The following is a 21,812-nucleotide window of genomic DNA, read 5'->3' as shown; positions in this document are numbered from 1 at the left end:
CAGTAAGCATTTTACAGAAATTGCGATACAAATGGATCATATGTGAGGTGTCGTGATGAAATCAGGCATTCATCAAAATAATGAAGTCGAAGACGCTGCCATTTTATCTCCAGTTTGACAATTTTGTTCTAATTTTTGTTTTTTAGGCTCAACACCTCTTAGGTCCATTTAAAAACATATTTCTGTGTGGATTTTACTGAAAGACATTGATTAAAGGCACAACAAATGAACATTTTCAGTTTCCAAGGACTCCCAAGCTTTGGAAATCACCAAATTTTGGCAGCCATTTTCTCGCTTATTCTATGTCTGAAGCCAAGCAACCCTTCAATCGCAAATATCTCGACTTCCGTTCAAGATAGGCATATATTTTTTTTCATCAAAAGATGGTCAAATGAACAAGCTTTAAGATGATACCAATAACTCAAGATGCCCAAAAATTGATCAGCGCCTGATTCTACTGCATCGTGACACATATAAGTGTTACTATTACTAGAGAGTAACATACAAAGAAAAGAAAGAGGAGAGAAAAAGACGATAGAATTTTGATAGGAAAGGAGCAAACCACACCAGAGCACCTACCAACCATTCACACTTTCTTGTGAGAAAATGAAAACAAGACAGATATCTAGACGTGGTAGTACTTTATTGCTACATAACATATAAACACAGATGGCATTTTGATACATACTTTCCTCATGCCAACAGTCACACTATCAGAGAGACAGCAAAGGTTCTGCTATACTTGTTCATAACTTTAATATACGATGACAAACATTCTGAGACATGTCAAAAGACATACACCCAAATGTTCAGATGAACAGCTAGTGAGCTGGGAAGTCTTAAATCACAGTCAAATCTTGCAGAGTCAAAACCAAAGCCCTTTTCAAAATATCTCTGTATTGCTTTAACCATCGTCAGTCATTTTCCAACGAAATGTCTTGTGCCACTATAACTGCAACAAGCAAATGCACAGAGTTTTGGAGGGAGATAGTTAAACTTTCGGCACAAAATCCATAGCCAAAAACAAAACCTAACCCAACCAAAGTTACAATAGAGACAGTTTCTAGTCGTGTGGCCCTCAAATGGAAAGCAAACACAGCTTGACAAGAATGCTTCACATGTGTTCCATAAACAAGTTCTGTCTACACATTTCATAGCTTTTTTCAACTCGCACCGGCCTAGATATCCTCTGCACATTTACCAATTGGAGAGAGAAGAGGATCATGGCAATATCACAGCCCAGCTCACAGCACATTGAAAACCACACAAACCTTCAGGCTTTCACTCTGTCATGATGAAATTATCAGCTGAAAAGTTATTTATAGGCGCATCTTTCCCCTCAATTTTTGACAATCACTTTTCACGTCTGCACATACACACTGACATACAGGTATCATCTGTACTGTATTGTACTAATGAGCCATGTAGCTACAGACAAGGGCAAGACAATATGTTCTTTTACATCAATATTGAGCATGTATTACAATGCTCAAACATACGCCCCACACGAGCTGTAGAGAAGTACTGGAACCTCTATACAAAACAATAGCAACAGCCTGAACTTAAACTGCTTTCTGACAAAAGTCAATTCAATGGTCTCAAGAGAAGTCGTTTTTGCCCAATTACAGAAACGGCAAGCCCATCAAGTAGTATCCACAGACAAATGTCGATGACACAATCAAGAAAAGATTCTTAATCAAGAAAAGATTCTTAGAACAGAATTCATCTCTTCAGGAATGGGAAAGTTTTAACGTTTTTGCGCTTCGCAGCAAGTTTTCTGTACCATACGATATTAAAGCTAAAACAAAAGGGAGAGTGAGCACCCCCAAACCAGCAAAAACAAAACTCCAGGAATTTCAACAGTACTGCTCCTCCATCCTGCATTTCAGCAAACTATCATCTTACTCAAATAATAATCCATTATTATTAACAGTCTCAGAACACATTTTACAGCACTTGAGAAGAAATTTTAAAAACTTACAGAATTTTGAAAATTAGAATTATTTTTCAAAGTAAACATAGAAAATCTAAGAAATTGCCTGAATGAATCAGGTCATTCAGTACACCTTTTGGAAATAAACCACACAGCACATTGTACAAACTTTGGTGAGCAGTGCACTCATTTATCGGTGATAGGAATGCATAGAGTAAAAACAAAACAAACAAAAGAAACATACAACTCGGAACCACCACACACAAACACCTCAGCTGGAAGGAAGAAACATCTGATCTACAGAGATAGTATGACACCGAGGCACAATATTGCTACACTTGCTGGTTATTGTGCTTAACATACAGGCTATACAAGTCACATACAAATTCTGACTAGGGAACTTTGTACAACAGTTGCATGGACATAATAGTATTGTCAATTATGTGTAGATGTGAGAAATACATTTCTCACGGTACCCAATTTTTTCCTGTGTGCAGGAATTCTACAACTACACAGGTATCCCGGCAAACACTGATTTAATCCATTGGCATCCCTTTCACACTCACACCAATTTATTAAACATTTCATCCCGAAGTACATCGACAATGTATACATCTCTCGCACACAACAGTGGGAGCAAACACCCAAACATATTCATTTGTACGACAAAATGCGACTTGAAAAAGTTATCACAAAAATCATTGTAAAGCATCAAAGAGCTATTGACTCAAGTTTGATTAGAGTTCACTCAGAATCAAGCTCTTTTACAAATTCCAGAAATAAAACCCAAAAACATAGCAATGGTCTTATCAACACAAACACACCATAAAAAAACAAAACAACCTATAACAAAGTTGACAGAAGACAAAATTGTGCTGTGCCCCTCTCTTTCACCTCTATTGTGCAACAGGCAGACATAACTGGGACAAATGCCAAGGGGGAGGCAGAGATCTAAGTAATGCTTTACACTATTAACATTCTGGTTATGCAAGAGAAGTCCTCAGACTTCCAATATTGTGATATACCACACAAAAAAAATATTACAGGACACATAGTCAGAACAAACCAAATACAACTACACCCATGGTAGAAACTGACAAAACTGATTAACTGACCATAGATTATTGACAAATCACAGCTTATACCAGCCGGAGTGTGTGAATAAATGGGGGAAATATAAAAAAAAGGCAAAGAAAATAGAAAAGAGTATGAGATTTCATGGTGTTGCTACAGAACCCATCGTAGAACTACATACACTCACAGAAATGAAAGGTTGAGGCCGAGAGAGAAGCCTACAGGTTGTGCACATCCCCAAGTGGAAAAGAAGCTTTTAAACGCTCAAAATGTGGCAAACTCTTCTCTAACAGAATAGATTTAATTGGTCATAGCAGACGCCACAACTCATCTTAATCTTAATTTCTTCTATTTGTCTTAAAGAAATATTCTCCTCTGGTCATCGTCAGACATTCATGGACGAACTATTATTATTGTACACTCACAGGAGACTACCTAGACTACCAAAAGTCTTCTCCTGATTTGATTATTAACATACACATGCCTGAAGGGCACAGGGTAAGTAGATTTGTAGCACAGATTCTTATCACAGAATCACAGATGACTTCTCCCCCTCTCTTTAGAGCTAGTGTATTTGTGCTTACTCTTTTAACAAATGAATCAAAATACATATCAATAGCTATATTCAAATTCAAAATAGGGGAGAAAATGACAACTCTGATACTAAAGTTACTGCGGTTGGCTTGTAACAATACTAATCCAGTAATAACTGATGTGAAAAGAAGACCCTGCTTCTGATCGACAGACAAATAATTTTGAGAGTAAATTTTTACTGATAATTAACAGCAAATAAATGAGGCCAAGATGATAAATACTATTCATAGAATCTATATTTTAAAAATACAAATTGATGGTAACACCTTTGTCTCAGATAGTGAGCCACTGGGAGTTATAGGAGCTTTGTTTTCTGCAAAACAAAAATTAACCCTTTATAATAAGACCACCCAAAGACCAAAATAATATTTCACTCACGTATGTTAAAAATCATTGTAAAATTGAAGTATTAGAAAGAAAATGAACAGCCTATAACACTGTAAAGCAAAACACAGAGGAAATCAGCACTATATAAAATTAATGAAGATGCGCACAATGTTTATCTCGTTGGTTCTAGAAAATCGAGAGAAATCTTGTAGAAGACGTAAGGGTAGTAGTCGGAGGCCGAGAGGTTCAAGCCTGGGATGTCCATGCTGTTCACCTGAAGAACAAAGATATCAGGGATCAGTGACTTGTAGCCCAGGACAAACTACAGTTTTTAAACAGTGTTCAATTGGTACTGTTAGTGAGTTCACACTCACAAGAAACATCGAGTGATATAGGTGATACAAGGCACATTAACCTTAGTTTGAATACAGGATGCTGCACACTGGCATCTAGCAAATGACAGGTTCGATGTTGATGTAACTTAAGTGTTATTTTATGTATTCATTATTTGTGCAAATGTAACCAAAATTTCCTCAAGTGGGGATTAATACATGTCGGCCTTTACTTATTTTTATAAAAACAATCGGTTAGGAAACATTCTATTCGAGTGACAAGGATGTCTGAACTCATGAATTGTAAGATCAGTGGTGGGGTCTGTGACAAAGCCAGGCATATCATTGTACCCTACATGTGTACATTTGAATGAGTCCCAAGCAAAATCTTTATATGCTGCAGAAGAACCACTGACGTGTCCACCCGATAGAGTATTGTTAAAAAGACTGACATATTCCACACTTTGACTTTGTTCATACTGCACAGTAAGTCATATAATACAAATATTTCTGTTCTTTAAAAGTGGAACTAAACATTACCGTCTCATTGAAAGAAAAAACACAAGGAAAAAATTACAAACAATGAACCACAGGTGTAAAAGGTCATGATAAAGTGATATAAGCACATAAAATATTTTAACTAAAAGGTTATATTTCACAAATGAAACGAAGAAATAAATGTTGCTTTGAGTGTCTCTTTGATATTGATCCAAGATCCTGGAGGCTGTAGTCCTGCCCTGACCTTTTGTCCAGCATGTATTGTCTAAGATTAGATCACAACTAAGGATAATATTTGGCATAGCACAAAAAATGAATCTTTAAAAAAATTTTTTTTATAGAACTGTGACCACAGTTGTTAAAAACATTTTTCAGATTTCTACTTATTGGCATGGTAAAAATGCTTGCTTTTTGTTTTGTATTCTCAATATAGCAGGGTTTTGTTCGTTTGTGGTAAACATCCAATTATTGCAGTTTTTCTATTTCGCTCACATCATAATCTTGACTGCTGTATACTTCATTTCATTTTATGCTTTCTCAGACAAAAACCCCCAAAAACCAACCCCCAAACAACTGACTTTGACAAATGTGTTATGACCGTGACAATATCATGAAGAAGTTTGTGGGAGAGTGACCCTTGCAGATCAGAGCATCCGGACTCACCTTCTGGCCAGACAGGGCAGTGCTGTCAAGATGACCGTACAGCTGGTTAAGGAGGTCTCGCAGACGTTTGCTGTTTTTCTTCACTGGTCGCACCAGCATGCCCTGGAAGTTGACCGGCAGTCCGTACCTGGCACACAGATAGAGAAACGCTTTGTCAGTGGAAAGGAAAATGGAACCATAAAACTTTTAAAGGCAAAAAGTACATTTCTGTTGGATTACAACTCTATCAACTTATTGAAAAAGTTCATTTATTTTGGATTAGAACAATCTATAAAACTTCTCATGACAAAAATTGTTTTTGATTCCAATTATAAAGTTAGCAAAAAGCAGACCCACTATTTTAAAAGTGTTTCAGTCATAAGCACTGAATTCACGTTGAATTTGATAAAAAGATATAGACGCATAAGACAAAAGAATTTTAGTCTTTAAAAAAAAAGCTGAAACAATCTGTCCTTAAACACCTCAGAACCAATTAGATAATATTTCTCCTCAGTTGTTTTAAGGAAAAAAAAAAAGGCAGCATTATCTCAGGTTAAACTCAGGGAAGTTCTTTCCCCGCCAAAATGTACCTCAGTACAGACTCCACAAACACTCTCAATGCCTTGATGTGCATCCACGCCACAAAACTCTCACCAAAATTGATCTTCAGCCACTTCACCAGAGGACCCTGGAACAGACAAGATGAAGAAATGTTTTATGTCCCCTTCTATACAATATGAATCACTTAGAAGGCTCCTTCCACCCTAACTTGTCAGGGACACTACATTCAAACAGAAAGCTACAAAACCTTGATAAAATATAATAAAATATAATAATTTTATAATAATACCACTAATACTAATATCATATATATAAAACAAAACAAAACAAAAAAATCTGAATAATGATTTCTTAAGAAAATTAATAATGTATCAGGAAATAGACAAAATTGCCAATACTCATTAAAAAAATTATTGGCACCATTTCTGAAATCCATTATTAGAAACTGCTCATCTTGATAAGAAGTTAGTGCCACAACTGACATACAAAGTGCACACCCCGCAGTGCCAAATAGTGAACCAACATAAAGGCCATAAGGGCTGCCGGCCTCTTGTTAGCTCAGTTGGCAGCACCCTAGCTTTGGCATATGTAACCCTGGTTCAAATCCTGAAAGGGGTGCTCTTGAACTTAGGTTGTTGAGGAGGATAATAAAGATTCTCCACCTCCCCGACTCGGTACTAATTAAAATAAAGATCACTTCTTTAGCACCCACTTCCTGGTAGCTCTAAGCACTTCACAATAAAATATTACTTTGACAGCACATACAATGACACACTTCGTGCACGCTGGTCCATTCATTGTACAACAATCCTGCCAAATCAGAGGTGGGTGTAAAATTTCCAAGCTCCTGCCTCTTAAACGACCTAACAATGTTGAAAGAGGCATCAACACCATATTTACAAAAGTATTAGTTTAGTTTTAGTAGATGTTTTACGGCGCTCGCAACTGCATGTCATATGAGCGCCAAGGGGTGGATGTCAAAAGAGAAACCCTTAGAGGGAATCAGATGTACTCTGCTCACCTCTCTAGCTCCAACAGCACAAAGTCTACTTCGACTATCAAGGCACCCCGGAAATAGCGGGTCACAAGAGTGGGACAAACATACAAAAGAAGTAGAGGAAAATGGCGATAGGATTAGGAAAGAAAAAGAAGCAGTTCCCTGTTGTAGTTCAGGCAGTTATGAGCATTACATTGTTGGATCGGTCCATTTACAATTCTTCTGTGCATTAAAACGAGAAATGTCTCCCCTTTGGGAAAGGCCTTAAGACACTTCAGTCAGTGGCACCGCCCCGAGGGTTATTTACAAAAGGACTGGGACAAATAAGAAAGAAGCAGGTACGTTATGAAATGCATAAAGAAACAGTATGCCACAACAAAGAGCCACTTTACTCACAAACTGCTTCTTTTTGTCTGCGTTCAGCTTGTCCAATTCCATCTTCCCAGCCTGGATTTCCTCATCACTGTACTGGAAGTCTCGCACGATAAATCTGGGGGGCAAATAAAATGTCATGTAGATATTTGATGGCTTGAATTTAAAATAGTTTTATCTGAACATCCAACCACCTGAGTCCCCCCCCCCCCCTTTCAAATGATGGTAAGTGCCAATGCAAGTGTCAAAATAGGTGTTAATGTAAGTGCTAATGCAAGTGTCAATATGGGTGTCAATGTGAGTGTCAATGTGAGTGCCAATGTAAGTACCAATGTGAGTGTCAATATGAGTGCCAATGTGAGTGCCAATGTGAGAGTCAATGTGAGTGTCAATGTAAGTGTCAATGTAAGTGTCAAGGCGAGTGCCAATGTAAGTGTCAATGCAAGTGCCAATGCAAGTGCCAATGCAAGTGCCAATGCAAGTGTCAATGTAAGTGAGTGCCAATGTGAGTGCCAATGTAAGTGCCAATGTGAGTGCCAATGTGAGTGTCAATGCGAGTGTCAATGTGATTGTCAATGTGAGTGCCAATGTGAGTGTCAATGTGAGTGTCAATGTGAGTGCCAATGTAAGTGTCAATGTGAGTGTCAATGTGAGTGCCAATGTGAGTGTCAATGTGAGTGTCAATGTAAGTGTCAATGTGAGTGCCAATGTGAGTGTCAATGTGAGTGTCAATGTGAGTGCCAATGTGAGTGTCAATGTAAGTGCCAATCTAAGTGCCAATATTTCAATGTGAGTACCAATATGAGTGTCAATGTAGACACCAATGTAAGTGTCAGTGTGAGCGCAAAGTACTTACTTGTTCTCTCGGCACTTGTTCTTGAATTCGTCTTGTACCAAGCGGAACAAAGTGACAGTCATTACCTGGTGCTCATTGTCCTCATACACACATCTGTGGGGGGGGGGGAGAGAGTAGAACATGAGAGAGAGAGAGAGAGAGAGAGAGAGAGAGAGAGGAGAGAGAGAGAGAGAGAGAGAGAGAGAGAGAGAGAGAGAGAGAGAGAGAGAGAGAGAGAGAGAGAGAGAGAGAGAGAGAGAGAGAGAGAGAGAGAGAGAGAGAGAGAGAGAGAGAGAGATGGATGGATGGAAGGATGGATGGATGGATAGATGGATGGAGAGATAGATAGATAGAATTATCAAAGAGGTTCTGTAAAACTAAAAGCCACTACATAAGCACACATGTGGATGTGCTTTGAAGAAGAGGCACTGCTACAAACGTCCGAAGTAGATCTCTTGTGTTTAGGCTTAAAAAACAATAGCTTCTGTGATTTTATAAATTCTTTGGCCTCTTGCAGCTTCATCAGTTCATTTCAAGGCCTCGAGGGCAGAGTAAAGAAGGCAGCAGGAAGGAAAGGAGACGGAGACAACGCATCAAAGTTGTTGTTTTCAAATCCCTTTAGCTGCGAGCTTTTCGCTCTTGGCAGCACAATGCCTCCCTCAAGTAACTACATATCCTTGTCATCTGGTCAATGCCAGAGTAGAGTAGGCACGCATCAAAGTAAATATTACACATTGACAATAGACACTCTAGGGTATTATTCTATACATGACACATATTGTACCTCCAGCTTGTGGGCAGAGCGGACTTTAATTACTTTCCAAAAGTGAGTTGTGCATCGCTGTATGTGTATTATAGAACATAAATGTACTGAGTCCGTTTCTTTCTGTGTTGATGTAGAGTCTTGTAAATTGATTGTATTCACCCACAATTTCCCATGTGGATAAACAGTTTATCTTGTCTTAAGAGGAGGGACGGCTCATGAAACTCGAGTTTTGGGCCTCAGGTATCGATATGTAGGTTTTGGTATTTCTTGTATGATTCATCATTATACTTCATGATAACATCAACAAAACTAAAAAAATCGGCCTATTTGCTTCGAAATTCAACATTTTGTAACACATGGCAACATAAAATGAAGCATAAGATTCCTGGAATCTCGAAAAAAATCCCCCTAACAACGCTCTCCATAACGTCCGACACGAACAAAACACAGTAGTGAAACTGGTATCGATACGCGCGTCTATAATTTCTCTTTTACGCAGTTACCCCCCTTTCCCTCAATTCTTTCATAGAAATAAACCAGATCGGAATTTCTAAACACTATCGGAATAAAATTTGGGGGAAGCTCTGCCATAAATAGCACGAGACCGACCTACTTCCGCTTCGTGGTCATCCCTTGAATAAACCGAGCAATCTCATTGGCTTAGATCTACAACATCCGGGATTTTCGACTAGCAACATTGACACTTCCGCTGTAAACATAACTTTTTCACAACACACCAAGTGTGGATCACTTCTCACTTTGTTTTTCAAATTTACTTTTGGCGGACAGTTGCTGGACGCTGGTCACTGGTCACGTTTGTGCGTATTTCTTTTGTTACAACACGTGCTTGCTTGTTCGCAGTGTGCATTCTCCTATAGATTTAGTAAAGCCTGTTTGATCGCTATACAATGACGAGGCCTTCTAAGAGGCGCTGTCAACTTTCTGCAGCGAGAGCGCAAAGGAAACTTTCTGGTGGCCCTGGTAAGCCTGTTGACGATCATGTGAGTGTTAGAACAGAGGACAGTGAAAAAGATCTAGATCTAGATCTATCTACGACGGCAACTACGACTACGACTCCTACCTCGACAGGTGCTGTATCAAGTCGTTCATTGAAGAAGATAATTGATTTTCCTGCAGCTTCTAGAGCTCTTCCAACACCTGTGCCTCTGTCCCACACGTCTGAATCAACATCGAGAACAGTGGTGGAGATCTCTGCTTTGCAGGAACTCATCAGTCCCTTACTTTGCCCCTTCTGTTTCAACAGCTCTCTAACAATTTCAGAAAGTGTTGGACGCCGAGCTGGACTTGCTGTTCAGTTGCAGATTGTGTGTGACCGTTGCAAGGAAACACCAAGTGCTTCGTTCACGTCGACAAAGACTGAAAATTCTAAATCGTTTGCTGTGAATGATTCTGCGGTCTCGTCTGCATTGATGTGTGGACTAGGACCGTGCTCGTTTAACAAATTTTGTGAACATTTGAATATTCCTGGGATGCACAAGAAGACGTTCAACGTGAAAGCCAACAAAGTTTTCAAGAAGGCAGAAGAGTTCAGGCGCCTCACTGAGGAGAAGACGGTGCGACTTGTGAGGTCAGAGCGGATGAAAGAGAATGGGCAGGAGGTGGCAGACGACGATGTTTTAGACATAGCTGTCAGTTACGATGGAACATGGATGACAAGAGGCCACACCTCAACAATAGGCATAGGCTGTGTTATAGATGCGCTAACAGGATACGTCCTTGATTTCCACGTAGTCTCTACGTATTGCCACACCTGCTCCCAGACTGGAGCGAAAATTAAGGAACGAGAGTCAGCTGCGGTGTATGACGAATGGCAGCGGAAACACAAACCCAACTGCGACATAAACTTTAAAGGTAAGAAACTCTGTAATTTGCAAATCTAGCTTTCAAAATTCTTATATATAAATTTTTTTTACATGTCTGCTTTCATGAACGAGGTCTTGATTTTTTTATAAAGGTTTTATACTCCTGTGCTATTATGATCTGGCAATATTATTTTCATGTGAATATCTAGATCAATCTGTTCTTGCTGTTGCAGCTCAAACTAAAACTACCAAAGTAGAAATAACTTCATCAGGAATGAAGAAATCTATGACAGCATAGGATTGGGCCTGAATTTCTCAAGATTTAGGATAAATAAAATAAAATGTACCTTTATACACATTAATTTAAAACCATGACTTACTATTGGCATCCTTTTGACACAATGATTTATAATTCTGTTCTTTATTTGAATTTTTTTTACTGTACTAGGATCATCTGCGATGATGGAGACCCGTGCTGCGGAAATCCTTTGGTCTCGCTCCGTCGAGAAGTTCAAGCTGCGCTACACCACAATGGTTTCAGACGGGGACTCAAAGGCCTACAACAGAATTGTGGAGATGGAACCCTATGGCAGGAATGTTGAGGTGAATAAGGAGGAGTGTGTCAACCATGTGGGGAAGAGGATGGGAACAGCTCTTCGTAACCTCGTAAGTGACTGCAGTAAACGTAAGATCACTCTCGGTGGGAGGGGCTATGGTACTTTGAAGCAAGAAACTATCAGGAGGCTTTCAATCTACTACACTAGAGCTATACGAAAAAATAAGAATGTGGAAGACATGAGGAAAGGAATTCTTGCTTCGATGTATCACGGCTATTCTACAGACAACCGCCCAATGCACCACCTTTGCCCCGCTGGCACTGGATCTTGGTGCTTCTACAATGCTGCTGTTGCTCGAAATGAGGAACCTGGCCCACACAAAACACTTGTACACACACCTCTTAATTATAATCTCCTCAGCAAACACCTAAAGCCAGTGTACAAGCGCCTTTCTGACCCCAAGATACTTCAGCGTTGCCTTCTCGGTGTCACTCAGAATGCGAATGAGTCACTCCACTCTAAAATCTGGAGCAGCTGCCCAAAGCATAAGTTCGCTTCTCTGAAAAAGGTGCAATTTTCTGTTCTTCTATCAACTGCTGAGTTTAACTTCGGCCATGATGCTTCAGTTCGGTTGAAGGAGTGCATAGGAGTTGGCCAGGGTCACCACAGCAATCGTCTTGGGCTGCGTCGACAAATCAAGCGCCTACAGAATTCAGCGGCAAAGCAGGATAAAGCTGTGAAACACAGACTGGCAATGAGGAGAGCTGCCAAAGCTCGCAGACAGCTTGAGTTACAGCAGCAGGAAGGAGTAACATATGGTGCAGGGCAGTTTTAGAGAGGTAGGTGAGGTGTTGTAGCTGCTTGTACTAACCAACACTTTTAGAGCTGTTTTTCTCCGTTTCTTGTTTTTAACAATATTAACATCATTCAAATCCTTATAGCTCCTGAACCGTTTGAGATATTGTTCTCTAGTTTGGCATGAGTGTGCACAGATGTATACCACACAAAATTACAATCTCCTTTTTAATGATAAATGAAATCATTTGAAATTATAGCCTTTTGAAAAGTCCTTTTTGGTAAATTTTGGTAAAATTAGGTCACCCTCATGCACTTTGTATTTTTTTCTTTCAGAGACTTTCTTTACAAAAAATGGCGTTGTTACTTTGTTTCTATACCAATTCTTTGTAACCACACAAAATGGCATCTCATTTGGACAAGTAGTTCAGGAGTTATATTGAATTGAAAAATGTAAACAAAATCCAATATGGCCGCCGTTTCCATGGTAACCGTTAAAAAAAAACTTATGTTGTTCATCTGATTTTAATCTGCATCTTCCATACAACATACCATGTTAGTTTGAGCACTATTGCTCCATTAGCAATGAAAAATGTGTTGTTCAGGTGTCCCTCCTCTTAAGTCACTTGCGACTGGGCCCTTTCACCAGTCACAAGCGTTGAAGACTGGCGTTTTTGGGGGTATTTCAATAAATCACCACAACTCTCAGAATTACCCTATTGTAATTATTTTTTGACACAGTAAAGTAACATTCAAGCTTAATCTAATACAAAAAACTAAATTTGTCTAAGTCTAATACTTTAATTTGCATGATTTTAAAAAAATTGGCATGAATTTGATTTTCTGAAAAATTTCCAGAGACGTGACAAGTAGAATGAAATTCACTACAACAACAAAAATAAAAGTTCAAAGTGTTCTGGTTTGATTTGTATACATGTGGGAGTGTTTGGTGAAAATATAAAAGCTGGTCTGTGCATTGATTCAGACCCATACACTGAATTACGTGAGACAGATGTACGGCACGACGTGATTTCGTTGCGCGAAAAACAACACCGGTACTAGTGCTAGATCTAGCCCTAGAACTACGACTCGGGCCGTGTTCGGGTACATATCCAGGATCCTAACTATTAGACACATCATATTCTGAGACACTAGAACTAGTAAAACGTACAGAAGTATAGAAATGGGCGAAATTATGTGATTCTTGTTCATGCGACTTCTTCGACCGTTACTACGACGCGACTGTCGGATTACTATCAGCTGTATAGAAAAAAACAAAGCGCGAGTTCCGGTCTGTTCAACCCCAGTTGGGGTCACTGTCCTTCACCTTCAATAACTTAAAAACTACCGGCCCCAGAGATACGAAACGAAGTCTAAGTAGCTCAGGCTTGGCCAAACAATGGTACGAGGCGGGTCTCGCGATCCATGCGTGATTTGTAGAGCGAAAAAAAAATCCAAAGTTGGTCACGCAGGACTCGTGGGAGCCGTCGCCGCGGGGGTCACGCAACTGTTGTGTGAACCGTCTGAAGTGAGTTAACCCATCAGGAAGGGTGGGAGGAAGGGAGAGCGGAAAAGGACTGACCTTGAAGATCGTGGCACCACCTTGTCTGTCAATTTCTCATACTTCTTCTGCCACTCATCAGTGATGGTCCTGGGGAGAATGATTAAGTATAAAGGAATCTTTATTCCTCATTTTAGCACAGAAAGGTTATTTTGAAAGACCCGCACTTGGTCTTCCAACAGATCACTGTATTTAGTGTGCATGTCAGAAAGGGCAAGACAGATGTTTTACTTGAAGCAGATTAAGGGAGGACGAAGAGAAAAGAAAAGAGGAGGAGAAAAGAGAAGAAGGGACAAGGAGGAGAAGGAGAAGAAGGGAGGAAGAAGATAAAAAGATGGGAGGAGGAAGAGGAGGAGGAGGAGGAGAAGAAGAAGGAAAAGAAGGAGAGGTAGCTTCCAAAGGAGGACCTATCGGCCATTCATTCATAGAAGATTGTGGATCGATACCTGAACAGACTGTGTTGGACTTGCACTCCTAACAAAGACCCTTATTAAAAATGTTTTCCCTCTCCCAATGAGTAATACACAATTAGCTAAGCAAACTACAAATAATTACAATACATTCCTTACTCCAAAACATGACCCCCCCCTCTCCCTCTCAAAGATATGTGAGTGTGGGTGTGTGTGCGGGAGGTATCGAGATGTAAGAACGGAAATGTCTAAATAGGAAAAAAATCTAGACCGAGAAAGAGACTTCTTTTGAAGCAGGGTGAGTCTTCTGTTGTAAGGACAGAGGAAAATTCATCACTGCACATGCCTAACCTCAGTCCAGTAAAACCAAAACCAAAACAAATCAAAGAGTCAAACATCCAGGCCACTCACTTGGGTACAATGACCACCAAGGTGACCAGATACTCTGAGTCCAGGATAAAGTCTTCTTTCTTCACCAGATCGCCAACATTACGGGTCATCAAACTGCCACTGGGAATGGAACATACGAGACGATGGTGTTAGGTTCTTAAAATTCTTGGCTTTGTGGTTAGGCGCTTCGCAACTCCCCACAGAAGATGAGTTCAATTTCCAGGTGGGTAGAATTTTTTATAGAATATCTCAGTTTTTCTGCTCGAATGTAGAGTATCCCTCTCAACCTAGATTAGCCCTGACATGCAGGGTCAAATCCCACCTCCTAAATTATGACAATGAGGGCGTAAAAACACTGAATAAAAAGAAAAGGCCTCACTCAGATCTACTCTCTGATCAAGGAAGTAAAAAAATTAAGTAAAAACTAATTTAAACACATTCTACACAAGTCGAGAAGCAAGCTAGGCACTTGTCATGGAAGGTAAGCATCATGCTACTTGATAAAAGATTCAACCCTCACTGCCCCCTTGTGACCATCTCATCAGTCATGACACGACTGCCTAAAGCATTTTTTAAAATTCTGAGCAAACTTTATTTTAAAAAACCTACCTAAGTAAACCTTTTCACTTTTGCAAAAGTAAAAAAGGTGTCAAAAATAGGATTTTTCATACACGAAATAAAACCTAGCAAAATTGAGGAGACAGAGAGTAACAGACATAGTAACATTTTAACAACAGACATTTTTACCACATGAATAACAAGAACCCTGGTAAAAAAATGAGTGAGGAAATAATATTTTGACTGTCATGGTGCTTTAAGTCAACAACTCACGTGGTCTTGCGAGCCAGCTGCTGCAGATTACCCTTAAGGTTGTTGTAAGCGTTGTAGCGGGTCTTCAGCTCAGACTCTATGTGGGTCACGTCCTACACGAGAGAAAAAAAAAAAAAGGTGCAAGGCAAAATGACAACTTTAAACTTTCCATCTATATAGGTAATATAGAGGAAAACAAACACACATTCATCCAAGCTAAGCACAATAAGCACATGGGAAAAATGGGGCTCTTCACAAAAAGTTCAATCTCTTGGACTTGAACTTCCCTTATGGAAGGCTCACACAATCTTTTAGGTATAAATCACTTTAATTAAAATAATACAAATCTTTCAAACTTGGACAGCCCAAAAAGGGTTAATGATTGTGAGTACTTTTGAGGCAGCACCATATCTTACAGACAGAATATTTTTCAAAGGAAATAGGTTCAAGCAAACATAACAGTTAAATTTTTATTAAAGCAAGGGCCAGTTGGACTATCAACAACATAAAGCAGTTACATTAATATGTTAAATTTTGACCTTTAACATCCACGCTTTAGAGTGGAAATTAGGCTCAAACTTAACCTTCACTATGTGATATAACTACTAAAGAACAATGCTAAAGTGACTATCCAGGATTTTTGAACAAAACTACAATGAAACTGAGATTGGGACAGCAGTAAAACTGTTTTTTAACCTGCTGAAGTAAATTGGCTCACTAAACGCACTGTATTCGAGCCACATGGACTGAGCACACTAAAAAGCCTAGTGGGTCAACTTTGTCGATCAGCCGCAATGCTTAGAAGAATTTCTGAAGGAACTGAAGGCTGGGATTCTCACTGGAAGTTAGTTTCAAACATGACAATAACAAGTTGAGAAATGTTTCTATATCTATGTCTTATTTTTCTTTAGGGGTCTGATTTGGAACAAACATTAACCATCACGGCTGGAGTTTTATTTTAAAAGACTGTATAACCAGTTTGGGATGAAACTGAGTTATCGATTCTACCTGCAGTCAGTCCTAGTCAGCTCTCACTGTGTTCCACACATCGGAAAAATTCTTTTGCCGCGAGTACCTTGGGTCAAAGTCTAAAAAGACCATAAAACACAGAGACACTTCCCATTAGCTGAATTGATCGTGTAGATCAATGCCTGTAGGGTTTCTCCCTCAAGGACTCCCTTCGTGTTGAATTTAGATCGAAGCTCATCATGTCAGCAGGTCCATCGTAAACAAGGCAAGATTTTTCCGTCACGAAAGATAATAATAGACTATCGTGAGTTATACCTACTAATTCACAACAACTATGAAGAGATTTATCTACAATAACACACTATATAACAAGTCTCATCAACATGTGTTGGACTCAAGTCTCACCCCCAAAAAAATCTCACCTTGGAAATGATGTCAGCGATGGAACGTAATGACTGTTTCACAGGGTACTTTGCTAATTCCCAGGAAAACTTCTGCATATAAGCCTGAGGCGTGACTGTGGGGATGGAATGACAGAAAATGAGGAAAGCAAACAATTACACCTAACATCACCTACAAAGTAGTTTGTCCTCTGATCCATTCATGAGGAAATAACTAAGAATTTAATTGACAAAAATTATTTGTTTTGAAATGTAGGAGTTTTTATGCCGCCATCAACACCATTTAAATCATTTAGGAGGGGGGCTTCCAAACTTGCCAGTCAGGGCCAAACCAGGCTGAGAGAGATACAACATGCCAGCAGAAAGACAGATACCTGGTAAAAATCATTCACTCCTTGGGATTTGAATTCAGATCTCCTGTGTACAACAGCAAAGCGCCTAACTGCTACACCAAAGATGTTGGTATTTTCATCAATACATTTAAGTGAAATAAGAAGCATTCAAGACGAATGTACGATCAATTCACAGGTTGTAGCTGTTGCTGCTGATCCAGAAAGAGGGGACAACACAGTATCTCAAAATGACTCAAGGTATAACATCACTTAATACTATCTCTGCCCCTGTAAAACTCTTTAATGTGACCATTTTATTGTGTTGTAAAAGGGGAGGCACATGTTTTTCACCTACACCAACATTGTTTAGATTATTCAGCAAATGGGTTGCTTTGACCTCGTTGGTCTGGGTCAGCCTGGGAAGAGCGGGATTTCTTGCTCCAGTAAGATGAAAGTACTCTCTAAAAGTTCATCCCAACACGGTAATTAAACTCATACCATGTGCATGCAAGGCAAAGAACTTAATCACAGATGCCACAACGACCACTACGAAATATTTGTATGTTCTGCCTTACACAGGCCATTGAGAAACAGAACTTACCAACAAAAACTTTTGACAAAATGGCAGTTGTTTGGAAGGAGCCTTTTTGGGGGGCCTGGATATACTCTGGACGAGGCCACACGAGGTTGCCTCTTACCTGTCTGCCTGCGGCAGATTGCCACCCTCCTAACGGTGGCCAGCCAGAGGAAGGAAGGAAAGAAGGAGCCTTTTTTTGTCTACTGTAATCCTGTTCTCAGCAATAACTGACCATTGTTTAGTTGATAAGCTTTAAGTTCACGAAGACAAAAAAAAAAGCTTTCACTGAATGAAAAGGAAAAAGCTTCAACTAAACAAAACAAAAAATACCCCCTCCCCCACCCAAAAAAATAATTAAAAGAAGGTCTAAAAAAAAACCCCATTAACTCTCTCTGTGAGCCTGTGTTCAGAGAATTAGAACTTTTTTTAACAAGTGTAACTGAAGTAACTTTCACACTTACATTCTCCTCCAATTTTCAAGTTCTCTGTTAGGTTGCCTTTGGCCGAGGACTCCAGCACATCTTCTAGGGTAGAGGCAACTTTCCGTACGATGCTGTAAGATCAACACAACAGTGGGGAATTACCAGACTTGACCCACTAAATAACTAAACAGACATAACCCATTTAAAACAAAACAGACATGACCCATTTAAAACAAAACAGCAGAACCCAATGCTTTTCATTATGACCTTGCAGGGAACATGTAATTAAACAGAAGCTGCTATGTTACAGTACTCCAAACCTATTGAAAACAAAAGGAGTTCAAAACAGCTCAACAGCTGGCTGAAATCTTTCGATAAAGTTACTCTCTGAATAGACATTTCCTTCTGGTGTGTGCCAAAGTTTACAACATCACATGACTCAAAGCGTTTTGACAATCTTTGGCGAAGAGTACTGTATATTTCAACTACATTTTATCAAACAATTTGAATTTATGCTTCATTTATAACACAATAACCATAAATGGCTCATGGACTATATATATAGTAAACATAATTACAAACAAATAACAGTTACGTCTTGGTTTGGCAGTTTATGTTTAGTTTTAGCGATAGTTTTACGGCACTTGCAACACAATAAGGTCATAAGTGGCGAAGATTAGAGGTGTTACAAGAGAGAAACAAACACGAAAAAGAAGGAGGAGAGATCAGGACGATAGATGTCTGATATGAAAGAAGAAGCAAACCACACCAGGGCACCTGCCAACCACCCACTGGCAGTTTATATCTACTGAGCTGCGAAGGGCAGCGAGAGACCAATGAAACATTATGATCTTGCCAACATTGTTATTGCCAGGAGTTGACAATCTTATACTTTACTGTAGGAACTGAGAATGAGTAAAATTCATCAAAGCTTATACAGACTTAATCGAGTGGGAGAAATTAAGTACAAATTTGGAGTCATCAAACTTACCCCCGCAATACATGGAATTTACCAACATTTGCAAACCCCTGTTAAATATCAGCTTGAGCATACAAGAACAGACATTCCTGCACATCTCAATTCCTTACCTCTCTGTGTAGATGTCAATTTTACCAAGGTCATCAGACAGAGCCACAAGGACATCAAGTGTGCCAACCTGGAGACCAGAAGAAGATCATTCTCGTGCCATACATTATTGTTTACTGAACAGATTACTAAAAGCTTATTTTATCCAACGCTTTAATTGAGACACCACAGAGGTTGAAAACAAATTTTATGAAGTACAAGGCAATACATGCAAAATAGTGGGCACAGTCTATCATAAAAGACTTTCCACATTTTCTGAAAGGAAAAAAATAGGATCACTCACTTTTACAACATGACCAAAAAACAAAATCAAAACTCAGAAAAAAAGAGAAAAAAACCCAACAAAAACCCCATCTACACTGTAAATTCATTATATTTATATATACATTCTAACTACGTGCGAGTTTTAAATTATTATGCTTTGCTAAGTAGGAAAGTGAAAATTATATTTTATAATTTGAGTAGTAGGGCAAATTTTAACTGCTGTAGTTTATGTTCAGTCCTCAATCTATGATAAAGACATCAAATTTTTGCAGTCTCAGACACTAAAACAAGATAAGTGGGAAGATAAAATCAATTACTCTTTAAAAATGGCAACAGTACCTTCAGATCAGGAATGTTGAATTTGTAATTCTCTGACAGTTTGTCATTGCCAGGTCTGGTAGCTTGATTCAATCTCTCAAATGTATTCTGCGGCGTTTTTTCTCCAGGTGCAGAGATGAGCCAATACTCTGACATCTGAGCCATCTTGAGTCCAGGAGCTATTCTCTAGATGTGAAACCTGCTGAAGACATTGAGTCATAACAGAATAAAAATAGACAGGCAAGTGCTCAACCCTGATTAAAAAACACAGGCTCTGAGTGCTTTACAATTTTATACAATAGCAATATAGAGGCAGTACATTGTATGTTTTTTCCTGACAAAAAATCTTATACGCTGACAAACAATCAAATCTGTAGAAATGTGTGCGAGATGGAATGCCATTCAGTTTAAGAGCAGCACCCTTCATAGGCAACACGTCATACCTGTAGCGAAAAACTGTTTGGAACTGTAGCATTTCTTTATATATAAATATTTACTGCGGACATTTTTTGGACCGATTGAACCATATTATATTGTATACGAACAATCTTTGGTAGGTCTGTACTATAAACAGATCTATACTATCCGAAATTTGCGGGAAAGGATGTGATTTCAGAGTGCTCGGAGAAATAGTGCCCAGCTTTATTTTCCGAAACGTTCGGAGAAATAGTGCCTAGCTTTATTTTCCCGAACGTTCCGAATAATAGTGCCCAGCTTTATTTTCCCGAACGTTTGGAGAAATAGTGCTGGCCAATTTTATATGCCCCTGTGGGCCAATAAGCACTCCGATTAATTATAATTAAAAACACTGGTTTAGTAACGAGGCTAAAAACACCCCCAATGACAAACAAATAAAAGAGCTAGTCTAGTCACTGTTCCTAGACTGACTAGAAAAGTCAAGGAAATGTTTTCAAATATACACATATCATATTCATTGTCTTCTAACTGCTGACCTGAAGTCAAAAGGGCAGAGAAAGATGTTAGGAGGATCATTATGTATTCATTTTTTAAAAAGAGTGAATAGCTAAAACTCAGTGAGAGTCAGAGCTAAGCACAAGACAAGGAAGACTTACTCTGAACTTAAGGGAGGAATTCCGTAACGAGCGACCACTATGGCGAACAAAGTAGAACAGAGGGTTAGGGTTAGGGTTAGGATTTGGGGTAGGGGTAGAGGTTGGGCCAGGGTTAGGGTTCGTTTATATTGTGTTTGCTGGGGTGGTCGCTCGTTACGCAAGTCCTTCTGAACCTATAACAAGCTCTTTGGTCTCTGGATCATGTGATTTGCTGGGAGAAAGTCAACACACCTCAATCAGTCACATCTCATAACTTGAACTAGATCTAGATCTTATAATGAAGCAAGATTAATAAACGACTTTCTTGCCTGGAGCCAGTTTACACACGTCTGATTCATAAAACACACACTTCCTCTAGCCTAAACAAAAAGGAGCAATGGCAATAATAGCAGTAGTGCAGAGCACATGGACTTCACTCGTTAATCCCATCCGTACGCTTTGCAAGCGCATAGCAGTCTGTTAAAAGGATTTTTAGAGAAATACTGAAAGTTTCAAAGACACCTTCGCACTAGAAGTATTCTAAAATGTGAAGAATAGGCCTGCCTACAACCCCAGAAGGGTACAAAATGACCCCAGGGCGTATGAACAGGGTACACACAGGCACAGGGTCTCCAGAGCAGTCCTGTTCTGTCTGTTGCTGGATGTAGATCTAGGCCTAGATTCTAGATCGAAATAGAACGACATCCAGATTCAGATCCATGGCTTCCCGAAAACAGCATTATAAACGCCAGTGAGCATTTCAAGTTCTCAACTTCAAAGTACACGATTAGGCTATCAGTAGGCTTGTATTGTCTAGGCCATAGTTGTTAAAAAGTGAAGTGTGAAGACACCATCATACTGACACTAACAGACACACTGACTACTACAGTAAGAAAAGAGGCATAAACTCATCAACGTTTCAATCACTAAAGCTTAATTCAACCTACCTCCAGGAAAAGCTTCGTTTCTGCAACCAAAGAAAGTACAAATGAAAGACAAATATCGCTGTCCTCTACCAGGAGGAACAGAAGAAACTAGCCTAACAAGACAAAATTTATTTTGCAGCAGTCGAGTTCACGTGATACCGGAAGTTTTCGTTTTTGATTGACAGAG

At 39.3% G+C, this 21,812-nt stretch overlaps 1 protein-coding gene across 2 annotated transcripts; it reads right to left on the bottom strand.

The window, feature by feature from the left end:
- Positions 1–624: 624 nt before the first annotated feature.
- On the bottom strand, positions 625–21,808 carry LOC101847583 (V-type proton ATPase subunit C 1-A). Of its 2 annotated transcripts, none has more exons than XM_005098137.3 (13): positions 21,647–21,808; positions 19,669–19,849; positions 19,068–19,135; positions 18,018–18,109; positions 16,669–16,763; positions 15,299–15,390; positions 14,489–14,587; positions 13,689–13,757; positions 8,187–8,279; positions 7,355–7,448; positions 5,991–6,088; positions 5,422–5,548; positions 625–4,202 (listed from the first exon to the last, which is right to left on the bottom strand). In XM_005098137.3, exons 2-13 carry the CDS (start codon positions 19,810–19,812, stop codon positions 4,101–4,103), a joined length of 1,173 nt encoding a protein of 390 aa, XP_005098194.1. In that variant the 5' UTR covers positions 19,813–19,849; positions 21,647–21,808; the 3' UTR covers positions 625–4,100. The 2 variants fall into 2 exon arrangements, with proteins under 2 accessions (XP_005098194.1, XP_005098193.1); XM_005098136.3 differs by having other exon boundaries at positions 19,669–19,846.
- Between the last annotated feature and the right edge of the window lie 4 nt (positions 21,809–21,812).

The sequence above is a fragment of the Aplysia californica genome, unplaced genomic scaffold (assembly GCF_000002075.1).
Source record: "Aplysia californica isolate F4 #8 unplaced genomic scaffold, AplCal3.0 scaffold00173, whole genome shotgun sequence".
Classification (NCBI taxonomy): domain Eukaryota; kingdom Metazoa; phylum Mollusca; class Gastropoda; order Aplysiida; family Aplysiidae; genus Aplysia; species Aplysia californica.
Note: the sequence above shows the minus strand (reverse complement) of the source record. Positions and strands in the feature narration are given on the sequence as shown.

Coding starts and splice junctions, on each gene's coding strand:
- LOC101847583 (XM_005098137.3), bottom strand. CDS start 19,812: ATGGCTCAGATGTCAGAGTATTGGCTCATCTCTGCACCTGGAGAAAAA. Junction 8,280..13,688: donor GTGGTGCCACGATCTTCAAG/GTCAGTCCTTTT, acceptor CCCCCCCCACAG/ATGTGTGTATGAGGACAATG. Junction 7,449..8,186: donor AACAAGTGCCGAGAGAACAA/GTAAGTACTTTG, acceptor TTTGCCCCCCAG/ATTTATCGTGCGAGACTTCC.